The 14581-nt window shown below is 34.6% G+C and overlaps 1 protein-coding gene across 1 annotated transcript in view; it reads right to left on the bottom strand.

Annotated features, from left to right (window-relative positions):
* Positions 1-1450: 1450 nt before the first annotated feature.
* Positions 1451-14581, bottom strand: part of LOC132756874 (uncharacterized) — a 30566-nt gene continuing 17435 nt past the window's right edge. Inside the window, exons 8-13 of the mRNA XM_060748018.1 lie at positions 12773-12877; positions 12529-12568; positions 11468-11533; positions 10633-11055; positions 4424-4541; positions 1451-3603 (exon numbers count right to left, since the gene is read on the bottom strand). Of these exons, the coding sequence (XP_060604001.1) occupies positions 2709-3603; positions 4424-4541; positions 10633-11055; positions 11468-11533; positions 12529-12568; positions 12773-12877 (1647 nt within the window). The 3' untranslated portion in view covers positions 1451-2708. The remainder of the gene's footprint in view (positions 3604-4423; positions 4542-10632; positions 11056-11467; positions 11534-12528; positions 12569-12772; positions 12878-14581) is intronic.

Raw genomic sequence — 14581 nt, 5'->3', positions numbered from 1 at the left:
CATTTACGCATGCTCAAAACAAACGCCGTCACTGCCGTACCAGCTAGCTCCTACAATTCAACAGGAGCGCTGTGAAAGCGTAGAAGGAACGCATAATGAACGCGATGTTTATCCACGGCGCTTGAACGGAGATTGTGCGGCGTCTCTGCCGCGCTTTTACGGAACTTTTCGATATCAGCTCAGTGAAAGCGCCGTAAAAGCGCAGTAGAAGCGCAAAGAACGCAGTAGAAGCTCATTCCGAACGCAGAAAAATCGCCTATTGAAACGCTATTGAAGCTCCGTAGCATCGCCATGATTTCCGTGAGGACGCTGCAAAGACGTGTGAAGTTTCCATGTCATCAAAAATATCAAATTTTTATTGCGATTTCGCGGCGCTTTTTAAATTTAACAACGCCAGGCAAACGCTGTGAAAGCGCGGTCTAGTGTGACAGGGCCTTATAGACGTAAGAAGACACATTTTGAAAAGCTCTGCTAGGGGTATAGTATAGTCGTATAACTTATTATTCATGAATTCCCCCTCATCATCTTACTTAATGTTTAGCACTACACTTATTTACTGTCTTTAATTAATATGTGGTGTTTGCCGTTAGTTTATTAAAATACAGACAATACTACATATCTGTTAAACTCTTATGTTGGAGCCTTATCTCTGTGTTCAACACATTAGATCAAGTGAAAATATCATGGAACTGTGTTGCTTTATTTTCTGGCTGTATACTTTCCTTTAAATAAAAAGAAATAGTTTTGTGTTTTTCTGGTAAATATTGCCGAATAACAGACCTCGTGAAGGAATAAATCGTGCGTATAATTTTAATGGTTATTTTTGATATTTACAGTATCAGTTAAAATGAAATAAAACGATTCTACAAATGACATATTGTACGATTTAATCAATATCTATTCTAATCTCCTTTATTACTTAAACGTGAAGCGACATAAAAATTCTGTGTGTTTGCTACAAATAACTCAATAAAAATGCTAATAATTTATTACAAGAACACTTATGGTAATGATGAATTGTCGTAATTTTATGTTTTCAAATATTAAACAGTGTTTTATGTTATCTCCAAAGACATATAGAGATATAGAACAAGAACTTGGAAGAGGGTTTTGAAAAGAGAATACTATGCAGATTTGTAACATTATTTTTTTAAAATCTATAAAATGAAACACTTTAAATAAAGTTCATTTTCAAATCTTATTGTAGAACTTTAAAAGTATTGTTATGGTGACAACAATCTTGTTTTCATCTGAATTTTACATTTTTTTCGAAAACGATGATAATATCATTCTTGATACCATTCATGATTTTTTTGCGAATCAATCGTTTGTAGTTGGTAATTTCTAATTTGTGAAACATTGTTTAATATTTTTGCTATGTGTAGGCATAACAAAGATGTTTATCACTTTTATATCAGCGTTAAACTGAACATATCTTACTACAGCCTGCTTAGATCAAAATCCAACAAGTTCTAGTTGATGACTCCTTTTTTTAAATTCTACAACCGTGCTTTATTGTTTTAACAAAATTGTGGCCTCATAAGAAAAAAAATATATTAGATATGCAAAACAAACTGCATTTGAGCTTAATTTTATTTAATTTAAAAAAAAGAGAGATAAGAAATACAGAGGCTAGCATTTTTTTCTAAAATAGTACATATGCCTTACTTAAAAGCTAACTCTAAGGAACAGCTAAAAATGAACACTGCCATCAACAAAAACTACAAGTATTTATGTCAAATAAGACATATAAACATGAAATATTTCTACAAAACAACACATTGTGATACATAACTGAAGAAAAACTAAGAAAATCATGGATGTTTTAACGAAGCTTTTGAAAACATAAGATAAATTTGGTAAACTAGCAACGCTAGAGTGTCTGTATTATTATTATTATTGAAGTCAAAAATTTTAAAATCATGGTCAGACTTGATGACTTCTTAATCTACTTTGCTGTGAGAAGTAGGTTTTGTCATATATGTTATTGTGTTTCAAGTGTCAAAAATAACTGTCAGTCTCTAATCATTTTAAGTATAGTATATGTGTGCTATTTTGATAGCGTAAATAGATTTTAATGATGGGTCGCACGGTTTGTATGACAAGTAAGGAAGATTTCTACCCTAAGAATTCTCGTGGCAGGGACATTAAGTGATAAACAGTGCCTGACATTAGCGATCATGTTTAATAAATCTGTAGAAAAGTAAAAAAAAAAAACAACAACAAAAATTATATACAAAGAGACAAACAAGCATACGCATAAAAATACATACATATGCGCATGCTCGAAACCAAACTAATTACCATACGTGAAAAAACTTCATAACTATGTTTTGGATTTTGTTTGGTTTTCTACATAAAAAGTGGTTTTTCTCGTGTTTTCTTTCAAATAATTTCATTGAAAAAAAAATCGTAAATAATAAATAATCGTATAATGTGTTCATATATAGAACAATTTTCAATACACTTGGAAAATTTCTAAACGAGTCCTTTAACAAAATATCTTAACTTTAATAATAATTCTATTCGAATTAGAAATAACTCAAATTTTAAAAATTACACTTTGCATTTTCAAATATCTTAGATCATACAGTAAGTGGAATACATAAATTATGTATTCATTAAATATAATGACATAAGTCATGAATAGGCAAATTCATCTAAAACTGATAAAAGCAAAGGAACTCGTTTTAAAGTTCAAATTACATTTATGTTTTCTTTACTCCTCGTCTCCAAGTTGGCAAATACTCACATTGATATACATATATATTGTTTCCTAAAGAACCAACTATCATTCTACAGTTTTCTTTATCGAAACAGAACGATTCTGCACTTTGATCAGAAAGGTTCCCTACTGTTCCAAGGATTTTTTCACCATTGTAATCAACCTGATAAATAGAGCCAGATAATCCATCATGTACAAGAACAGAGCCTTCACCATCAACACATACATTAGGAATATTTAAGCTGTCTGATTTTAAAATACCCTTACGATGTCCTTCGTTATTTACGGTATTTATACTTGTTTGTGTGCATATGTAAATTCTCTCACCATCGTTACTTACAGCAACTGGATATTTGTAATGTTGTTCCAAGCCTTCATTATGATGGCAAAGAGCGTATTTATTACGAAGGTTTTTGTTATATGCATATAAAGTATTTGCAGTATTGATATATATCGTGTCATCATGACATGTAAGACTGAGACATTCATGATCAATATTCACCAGTTGTATTAGTTTTAAGTCACCCGACACATCCACGTATTGTACATAATTGTCAGTTAATCCAATGACAGCTGTATTGTGTCCTATATAACAAACGGAGATAGGATCGTAAGGCAGATCACGATAACTTATTATCTTATAGGAACTGTTCAACTTTTTTAATTTTTTGTTCCAGGCATCAGCAAGGAGAAGTTCTTCATTGGGAAGAATGCATATGCTGGTCGGAAAACAATCGTTTCTGTCATGTCTGTACATGTCCCGCGAAATATTTTCTATCTTCACATTATACTTTCCCTTTTCACTTTTCAGGACAAGACGTCGCTGTACTTCATTGTAAAGAGGCTTATCAGATATACGTGTTATTCCATGACATGAGCTATAAAATGTAAATGATATTTTAATCAGTTACAATGTTTTTATATTATATTATTTATATAGTTCTATAATTTATCACATTGATGACGAGTTTGCATCCATATATTCAGGTTAATTTAGCAGTGCATGTCTATATTTTCCGTTATATAAAACTTCTGAACGTTTAGAAATATTATATTTTAGAAAGTAAAAGTATCACCGATTCCAGGATTGGAATGTCCAATGACAAACAAAATAGGTCATTTTAATATTAAACCTAATTAAAATAAAAACGTTGATCCCTTTTCACTTGAACCAATGTCCCCAACCTTTATGGTAATGACAAATAAATACTAGACTACGATCTTTGTTATAAATTTCTATGATGGTAAGTCATAAATCTTGTTTTTAATGAACAAGCAACAAAGAACATTTACCGGTATTATTTTTTGAATGTTTCAGTTTTGTGAAATGGGCAACAAGTTTATCTAAAATATCAGGTACATTCTGGGTGGCTTATGGCTTAACGGGTAAGCCACCGCCACTACCACCACCACCGCCGCATGATATGACCTATACATTCTTTAGAACATATAAATCCTTTAAAAAAATGATTTTTGGTCCGATGAAAAGCATTTTTTTTAGAAATGGTTTAATTACCCATGATTTGATTCCCTGCATGCTGTGCAGAAAAACGTATTATGGTCAGGACAATACAGAGTACATTGTACAGTTTGATGCTTAGCACAATGCATTTTCATATTTGTCTGTTTAATGTGATATCTTTTGTTCAAATCAACCCATTTTTGATAAATTACTGATTGTAAGAAGTGAATAATTACCCATGATTTGATTCCCTGCATTCTGTACAGAAAAAGGTGTCATGGTCAGGACAATACAGCGTGCATTGTCTGTCTTGATGCTTAACACAGTTTAGATTGCCGGGTAGGTCAGTGAAGTCTATAAATAGATTGAATGCATTTTAAAAATGTATGTTTGTATATTGAAAATATCTACTTCATATTATAATCTATATTGAGCTAATAATTGAGAATTGATAAGAAAAATAAAATCAATTAGTATATAAGTTAAATGTAACATGAACGCAGGTACAGTTTGTCAGAATGCTGTATGTTCAAAAGTATAATTGATTAGCATTACCATTGGTACATGTACGGAATAATAATGTAATTCATAAAACTTATAATCTTAACATCAATCGCATATGTGAACTACATTATAAATTCATTTTTCTCAATTTAAGTGTTATTCGTACTACAGATGGGAATGATTTTGTTTAACCATCAATAACAATTGAACATAAAAGAAATGACACAAACACTAGTATATAAAAGACTACAGAATGCACAAGAAAATCCCAAGGTGCATAACATGTTGAACAACATTCTTGAAAACTTTCAGGATTACAGGTCAAATACTTGTTAAGCTATGCATGGACAAGTTGAAACTTGAAAATTAATTTTAAGTCAAATAGCTCTCATAAAACTAAAAAATCAAAATGCAAAACAAGAAATGTAGAACTACACATGCCGATCAACATTTCTCTAAAGTTCAATGACTCTGGTTTATAAAATTTGTGAGCTAAACACAACACAATTGGAAAAATTGCATATTTTACTATGTCAAGGGAAAATATTATTACAAATACTGAAATAATCTACACAAACATACATTTTGACCGACATCCCTATAAAGTTTCATGACTCTAAGTCTAATACCTTTAAGCAAAACACGACACAAATTGAAAATTGCAAATTTTTACTGAGTCAGGGGCAATAACACTGGCAAAAAATTCATCAAGCGAAACATCAGGTTTACAACTTTACATGCTAAACAACAAATCTTGAACATTTTCATGACTCTAGGTCAAATATTTTTTGAGCTACGCATAACACAAATTAAAAATTGCATATTTTTACTAATTCAAGGGCAATAACTCTGACAAAACCGAATAAATAAACAAACAAAACCCCAGGTGATCAACTTCACATGCTGAACAACATTCTTGTAAAGTTTCACGACCCCAGGTAAAAAATCTTTAGGGTTACATGCGATACAATTCGAAAATTGCATATTTTAAACTGAGTATGGGGAAGTCAAATTTATGGAACATTTTAAGAGCATGACAAGTTTTGGTATGAGTATTCTAGGCAGGAGTGTGTTGACAAAGCAAGTGACTATGGAGGAGTGTTGGTACGCGCTCAAGAGAAGTCTATTGACAATGACATAGATAAGAGGATTTCTTTCCAGGTGGTCTGACATATTGGTTCTTTAACCTAGGTCTCTTGAGTATGTGATAGCAAAGATGACCTCGGAAAGTTTTGTTTCTGACTACTTTAACAACCTAAAGTGTACGTTAGAGAAACATAGCATAACTGATAAGCCACAAGTGTTTTTCAATGTATGTGGAAGGACTGTCTGTAAACCATAAGCCTCCACATGAAGTTGCAAATGTTTTTGCTTCGCTTCAAATGTCATTGCACCTGCTCTGTGACGTCATCGATGTCAAGGACAGTAATAACGGACGTGTTGCTAACAGATAATGTGATTATCCTAGTTTCCTTTGCATCTTTATGGATCTGTTTGCCTATGACATCGGAATATGGACTTCCGAGGGTGTAGTATTACTCATCGTTTTGTTTTAAAATGTTAAATGCAGGCTATTTTTTACTGTATACGCAGTTTATCACAGAGCATTTTGTTATTACTGATACATAGGCGACAAAACTTTCTAACAACAAAAATCTGGTCACATGGTACTTTTTTCCGAAGGAAACGGAATTACAGCCATTGTTTTCTCTATTCAACTTCTTATTATCCGAAGTCCCCTACATAGAATGGCGTTGAATAAGAAATAAAACCAATCCGGTTTTGTCTACATTTAAAAAATGTTTGAATCTGATCGAAGAATAACGTCCGAAGAAATGGCTTATTAGTTGTAATAAGTGTAAGGTGAATTCATTATATTATGCATAATCGTTTGGAAAATAAAATATTTCCTTCAAGATCTTTTCACGCCTGCTTAAGATGAAAGTCGTTTGGAAGTGGCCAATCTACTGTCCATAAATCTACAATCTACTTGAATTGTTAATTTTTATTTCCCACGATAGACGTGGAAATCTTACAAGTGACAAAGTTGAGTTTGGAAAAACAATTGCTTGGAAATACTATGAGGAGTATATTGAGATAACACTAACTAAGGCAGTCCGTAGAAAAACACCTGGACTATTGGAAGCTAAATGACAAATAAATATCGAACAGCGAGCACGGAAATGAGGGGTATTCGCTATAACGATTAAGAGGAACTTATTTTTTTTTCGCGAGGGTGCCTTAGAATGGTTGCCTCGAAAAGGTAAAGATGACCTGCAAAAGAGATAAAATTCCCTTATTAATCATAAGAGATATTAATTTGAAGGAATTCAGAGAGGTTAATAATTTAACAGATTGTACTATGTAATTAATGATCATCATCTATGAAAAAACCCCACAAATTACAGGTACTGGTTGTCTTCGAAGAATGCAAAGCAATAAAAAATCGACAAACAGCAACAATAACAACCACAACAAAACAACAACAAAATACTCACCCCTCCCCCAATTAAAAAAAAAACAACAAAAATCAACAACAACAGATCACGTTAATAAGCTTTAGTCCTTGGATCAATTAGATGCAGTCCCAAGAGGTTCATGTGGCCCTATATCGCTCACCTGAGTATTAAGGGTCTGAATAACAGAAGACTTATGATCATGATAACTATGAATGAAAGACCAAAATTGAGTTATACTGATATCAAAGTTCTAATTGCATCTTAATCTTCGCATTTGATAGAAAATTCATATACAAAGCACTTATAACAAACAGTAGGTCGCTGGGTCTAATTCAAGGGCAATTGACATCCAATTTTAAATATGTCTCTGAATCTTTTGAAGTAGTCCAATTTTTAATGATGCAGCTCTAAATATTAAAAAGGTCAATTGGTCAAATTATATATTAAATTTCAATTCTGCATCTTATCCAATTTCTATAGCTTTAGCTCTGTTTTTCTTGAAATAGGTCGCTTGATCAAAATAGAAATCAAGGTAAAAGTTCAATTCATATTTTCAAATTTCATACCTTTATCTCTGTTTACAAAAAGTAGCTAAACAAATGTCAAATTCTAATATTTGTCTATGTAGTCCAAACGTTTACGTTTACATTCTAACTATATACAAAATCAATGACTTCCAGGGTGGGACCGAATTAGACCGCAGAGCAATAATTTAAACAACTTAAAGACGTCAAGAAGACAATATCTTGTTCGAAATATACATCAGATTCAGTCTTCATGGCTTATGAGAAACATATTTTTGAAATTTTTATTCCATAGATACAGGGAAAATTTATAACCGCTTAAGCAGGGCAATTAAGACAACATGGCTAAAATTTAAACAATCTTGGTAAAGGTCCTGTTCAAAATTCTTAGGGCTTAATATCTTTCCTTAAGTCTTAATGGTTTTTGAGAAGAAGACTGTTTAACGTCGTTATGTAAACACATACAAGGGAATTCAATGTACGCCATCTCTTGAATGAAATCAATTCAGACTCCAGGCTATAATTCTAAAACGAAAGGTAGAGGTACGGACACTAGACAATGTTTCATGCTTAATATCTAAGCTTTAGCCTTCATGATTATAGAAAAGAGGAATTTCGTACTTTTTGTCTATCATTAAACATTCAAGGAAAATTCACAAACACTCCAGGATTGAAATTGTCTAGGCCCAAGGGCTATAATTTGAAAAAAAAAAACGTTAATAATATATACATATAAGGAATATGGATGACCTGTCCGGCAGGCCAATTTTGACACAAGGGCTTTATTATTTTTTGCAGATATCTGTTTTCATGCTAGATATCTAAGATATATCCTTCATAGTTTTCAAAGGGTAGTATATAAAAGGAAATGTTATGACACCCTTGGACAAGGCCAATTTAACCAAGGATATATAGAGTAAGAACTTTTGTAGAGTTTTATTTCATGATACTTCAAACAAAACGACTTGGCTCCAGGTAATGTACTTTCAGAGAAGGCTTTTAAAGATATCATTTTTAAAATCAATATTTAGCTCTTCTGACCCAAATGTTCAATGTAGCAGAACCATTTGAACATTTTAGTAAAGCTTCAAAGAAGGAGCATCCGGACTGACTTACGGACGCAAGGAAACATTGACGCCTGATTAATTGTTATCACAAAAGCTCACCATGAGCACTTTGTGCTCAGGAGAGCGTAAAACAACAACAACAACAACCACAAAAACACACCCACACCCACAAACAAAAAAAAGCATAGCGTCTTATTATTGATTGATGAAAACTTAACATGCCGTGTATGTCAACATAGAAAAGTACTAGTCTCAACATATACATTACAACAATAATATTTGATTTTTTAGCTAAAATTCACTAAAGGCCCGGTCACACAGCCTTTCGCGTCTGTATCGCGATTTCTTTTTGCCCGCGGTTGCCCGTGGTGGAAAATGTGCAAAATTGACTTACCCGCAGTTTACCCGTGGTATGCCCACGGAACAGACGCCGGCGACTGTTCTGCGTCCTTATCGCGGGTAAAGCGTGGCGGTACCGCGGCCTACCACGGGTATTATAAAGCAGCCGAACCGGGCTGTTCTGAAGACCCTCTCTGAAATCACTTGCATTGTAGATGTGGGCATCAGACGAAGACCCCTTGCCGCTGACGTCTATCCAGAGTAACTTGTAGTCAGATGTGACGACTGCCAGGAGGATGACACTGAAGAAACTTCTTGTAGTTGAAGTAGTCAGACCCAGTGTTGGCGGGAGATTTACAGACAATGTGCTTGCCGTCTATTGCACCATTGACATGCGGAAAGTTCCAACTGTTCATCCAATTGTCACTAATCTGACGTCAATTTGCAGCAGTCTGTGGTGGCGCGAGCAGCTCATCACGGAACTCCTCGACGATGGCCGCACACACTTCATGCAACACCAGACTGATGGTGTTGTGAGGGACCCTCCAGCCATACTGCATCTCACGGTACTTGGCGCCAGAAGCAAGGTGCCTCAGGGTGAGGACAACCTTCAGGCCTGGATCAAGGGGTGCTCGCCAGTTGGTGGTCTCCTTGGTAAGGGCTGGTGTCAGTTTCTGCACAATTTCATTGAACATGGCAGGTGACATTCTCATATAGTTCTGAAAGGCCATTGGGTCTTCATTACGGAGCTCCACCATGAGACGATCGTACAGTCCCAGCTCAGGTCTCCTGCCAATCCAGTCGCGCACCCAGATGTTCCGGACCACCACCATCCTCCCCCTTCGTCTTCTTCTGTCAATGAGGAGCTGATGGACATGTACCACTTGGTTCTGATGCTGCTTGAGCAGCAAGATGAGGAGGTCGTTACGGTGACGGGGATCCATGTTCACCCCTTGACGTCTGGAGCACAACTGACGAATGCTCGGCAAATCGCGCTTTTTAAATTCCTAAAATCAGACGTTGTACGGACGAGATTAGACCGTGGACAATCGTATTTGGGACGTGTACAAGACGCAATTGAACGTGATTAGGCCAGTATTGGGGCACGCTGTTTACGCGGAGAAAGGCGTTTGTCCGTGCTTACACGCGGTACAGACGCGGAACAAACGTGCTATGACCGTGCTCCACCCGCGATTACCCGCTTAAATTTCGCGTCCTACCGCGTGTATCCACGTCTTTACCGCGGCCGTAGCACGTCCTAGCACGTCGTTCATCGTCTGTACCGCGTCTTTACCGCATGTGTACCACGTGTACCGCCCGCGATTACCCGCTGTCTAAATTTTTGGGCAGCCCAAATCTTTTTCGCGCGGCCAACCGCGTGTGAATTTCTTACCGCGAGTAACAACGGGTAAAGTACGGCTGTATCGCGTCTTTATCGCAACCTCAAAGCGTCCTACTGCGTCTGCTTCACGGGCAGAAATATTTTACCGTTATTTGGCCGCGGTACGCCCGTGTGACCGGGCCTTAATCACTGCATTGAAAAGGAACCTACATAGACGTTTTTTTGATGTCTCTATATCTTTTGATCGGCAACTTGCTATAATGTCATACACTTCAATGTCATCTTGTACATGTAGACATCTTCTAAGTTTAAAAAGTAATTGCCGAAAGTTGTCATCATTTGTACATCTGAGAAAATTGGCAACAGCATCAGAAGTAAAGCAGCAAACACTTATAACTAATACAGGTTGGCTTACGAAAGCATCACTGATTCTGCATTCCTTGATATCATTGATGTAATCAAGGAGCTGATAAACGGATTTATCGGTTGACTCTTCATGAAAGGACGCACTAGACCCATTATTGGTGTGTTCTATGTAGCACCTAATCGCATTCAAAACTCGTAAAATCCCTGATAAACAGTGTTCACCATTGTTTTCAATGATTTGTAAATGCAGATGAAATATAAATGGCTCTGAAATAACAAACATACTAGAAACATGGTAAGTGGCCATAAAAGCTAAGTTTAATTAAAAAATTCAGGGTGGCAATATTTTAATTCAAAATTTTGAATTCTAAATAAAATAAGTACTTTCCGCTGGATCATCAAATATTTGAATTATATTTTATCTCTTCTAATTTGTCATCTAAGTTATTGTAAAAAAGGAGTATTTATAACATTTGCTTAAGATAAAAGTATCGATGTCAAGATATCTCTAACTTTGTGTAGTAAATAAGATAACTATTAACACTGCAAATGATTAGATTTGAATCAAACAATAACATGCATTTCATCTAAAATTACATTTTGATAATTGTTTCTCCTACAAAAATGGAATATACACAATTTATTTAAACCTTAGTATATTAAGTAATTCTATTATTACCTTTAGGTTTTATTTGCTTTTCTGTACACCTTAGATTGAACAAAAGCTCTAACTCGTTTCGTTTATCTGTAATATTTATACAATCAAAGATATAATTTAACTTGCCGTTTTCTAAATCCTTCATATTTTGGTATTTAGTTTCATGGCATTCAAACATGTTTTCGCTTGATTTGACCAGTAACCATTATGCTACTTAATTATCTATATATATTACAGAAGAGTAAATGAAAAGGCCCATCACATTGTTACTGTATCTGTTAAAGTGGTTTTAACTCTATTATAACATATTATTTCATGCTTTCCAGTGTTTTACTGAAATATACCAGATGATTATATTCTGATAAACCACTAGTGAAGTTTATAAAATATGATTTTCACTGTAGCCGGACCATATCTGAATGCGGATGAAAAGAACATCATAACTAAATGGACTAACAGGCAGAAATAGGTGTTGCATTACGTAAATTTTGCTTCTTTAGGAAAAGAAAGTCATGTCATCATACATCATGTTGAAAAAATATAACAAAATTAGGGAAAGTTTAACAGAACTATATTTTAGAATTTATGATGTGACGTCATGATGTGATGACGTCACAAAGGAGAATGCGCGACGTTATGCAGCAAAATAAGTAAAAGAATGAAATAAAAAGAAAATAAATTTGTTTTGCATGTAAGATTAAAGTCTTACATGCAAAACAAACACAAATATCCTCTTTCAACAAGTTTGTCCCGGAAATACAGCAAAGTTTGTCACAGGCTCACACTAATTTTTATAATTAAACATAGTGTAAAAATTCTTGCATTCTTAACTAAGATATTTACATTCGTGCTTTTGAACAGAAACAATTATATATTCCAAATTACTTATTCACGTCCTTGTGCCTCTTACATGTCTTAACATAGCTGATTTTTTATTTTTGTTTAATTGTCATGTTATCGATATCACGTAATTTAAAGCGAATGTTCTGAATTTTTCTGAATTTTTAATTATCTTCAAGGCTCATATTGAGATATTTTGTTAATTCAGGAATTTATAAAATGAAAGTCACTAGATTGCAAACCTTTTGATTGCTCTTCTCTCAGTTGATCTTTCAGTTCAAGCTGAAATTTGAAATAGTTGATATGCCTAATGGACAATTGAATCATTTGTGTATCCTACTTGAAGATGAATAAATTACACAAAGAAACTTTACAGTCTATGATAAAATCCTTATACTAATGCTATTTTCTTATGTATAACTAAATTTTAAAACTTTTGAAAATCTAAGTTTACTATTACTAGTGTAAGTGAAATTTGAAACTTACTTGTTCCTTTGCCCTTTGAAATCCCCTTTGTAATTCTTGCAACCCATGTTTTCCAAGAGTTTTAATTTCAGCCTCAAAATGTAACTCTATCTGATTTTGCTGTAGCTTTAAGAAAGTATGACAATTTTGTCAGTCAAGTATATTAATTTTTTTGTAATATCTGAAGAAATTTCAATTCAAATTATTTATTAAGAGGATCATCTCGGTGAAATAATGAAATTGTTGAATAAATTAGAGGAATGAATTATCTTCCTTTTGTGTTGTCAGGATGCATAAAGCTTTTAAATGACTTAGGCTTTATTAATGTGTGTGTTGCTACCTTTATTTAATTTATTTCCCACATGTAATAAAGTATTATTGTTTTATTATTATTATTCAATTTCTGAAATAAACTTACTTGAAGACAATGTGTTTTCCTAGAATTGTTTGCGTACATATACAACGAAATGACACAAAGCAAAATTTACTTAAATTTCGAAGATCACTATTAGTAGCGTTGTTGGATATGATCAGGAAATATTGCGCGTATGTTTGTCTTTCTTTTTGCTTTTTTTTTTAAATTAAGGCTCACAACATCTTATGTACATGAAATTTGTATTTTTGTAAAATTGCCTCGAAAAAACGCACGAAGGAGCGTAACCAAATAGTGTTTGATTGCATTAAATTACGCATATTTGTTTACATATTCATACGTTTTTCCAAGTTTCAAAACATTCTGATTTATGAAATGTAAGTCAGACATACGAGGGACGGTCAGAAAGTATCCGGACTTTTCATTATCCTCTCTTTCCTAGTGCAGCTATATACACACATTATATATTGGTGAAAACTACATTCATTTGCCAATAACGTGGTCAGTTTGTTTTCAACGATAGTTGTGTATACACAGTATTTTGCCCTCTGATATATGATAGGTGTTTCGTCTATCATGGACTCTTTGTTAGAGGAACAACGCTCTGTAATAAAGTTTCTGGTTTCAGAAGGTGAAAAGCTCTGCCACATCTTTCAGAGGCTTAAAAGTTTTTTTCTAATACATGTGTATCACGTTCAACCTTCTACAACTGGGTTTCTCACTTTCGTGAAGGCAGAACAAGTGTTTGTCACAGGCCTAGGACTGGGCGACCAGCTGAGGCGGTGACCCGTACAATGGTAGGAAATGTTAAAGCTTTTGTCGACAATAATCGTCGAGTACTTTTGGAGGAGGTAGCCAACAAGTTTAGCATCGGTAAGGCATCGGCACACAAGATTTTACACGAACACCTAGGCATGAGCAAGGTATGTGCCAGGTGTGTGCCTAGACAGCTGTCCGCAGATCAAAAGTCAACCAGAGTAACCAATGCAAAATAACATTTATGTCGTTTTAATCGTGAAGGAGAGAAGTTTTTGAACCGCAATATCACTGGAGATGAGATGAGGGTTCATTATTCCGAACCGGAGACAAAAGCTCAGTCAAAGCAGTTGAAACGAGCTGGTTCCCCACCTCTTAAAAAGTTTAAGCTGTCTCCTTCGGCTGGCAAAGTCATGCTTGTTGCCTTTTGGGGTGCACGAGGAATGATACTTACTCATTTCATGCCAAAAGGTCAAACTGTCACCGCCAAGTACTATTCTAAAGTAATTCTGAAAAATCTCAGAGATAAGCTGAAGCAAATGCGTCCAAGGTTTGCACAGAAAAATGTCCTCCTTCTTCACGATAACGACCCCTTCCATACCGCCGCAGCTACAGGGGAGATTATCAAGTCTTACAAATGGCAATTTTTGTCTCACCCTCCTTATAGCCAGGACCTCACCCCCTGTGACTTTTATTTGTTT

Source organism: Ruditapes philippinarum, unplaced genomic scaffold (assembly GCF_026571515.1).
Source record: "Ruditapes philippinarum isolate M1 unplaced genomic scaffold, ASM2657151v2 ctg5504_1_1_1_1, whole genome shotgun sequence".
NCBI classification, from domain to species: domain Eukaryota; kingdom Metazoa; phylum Mollusca; class Bivalvia; order Venerida; family Veneridae; genus Ruditapes; species Ruditapes philippinarum.
The sequence above is the reverse complement of the archived record's forward strand: the minus strand, read 5'-3'. Positions and strand labels throughout refer to the sequence as shown.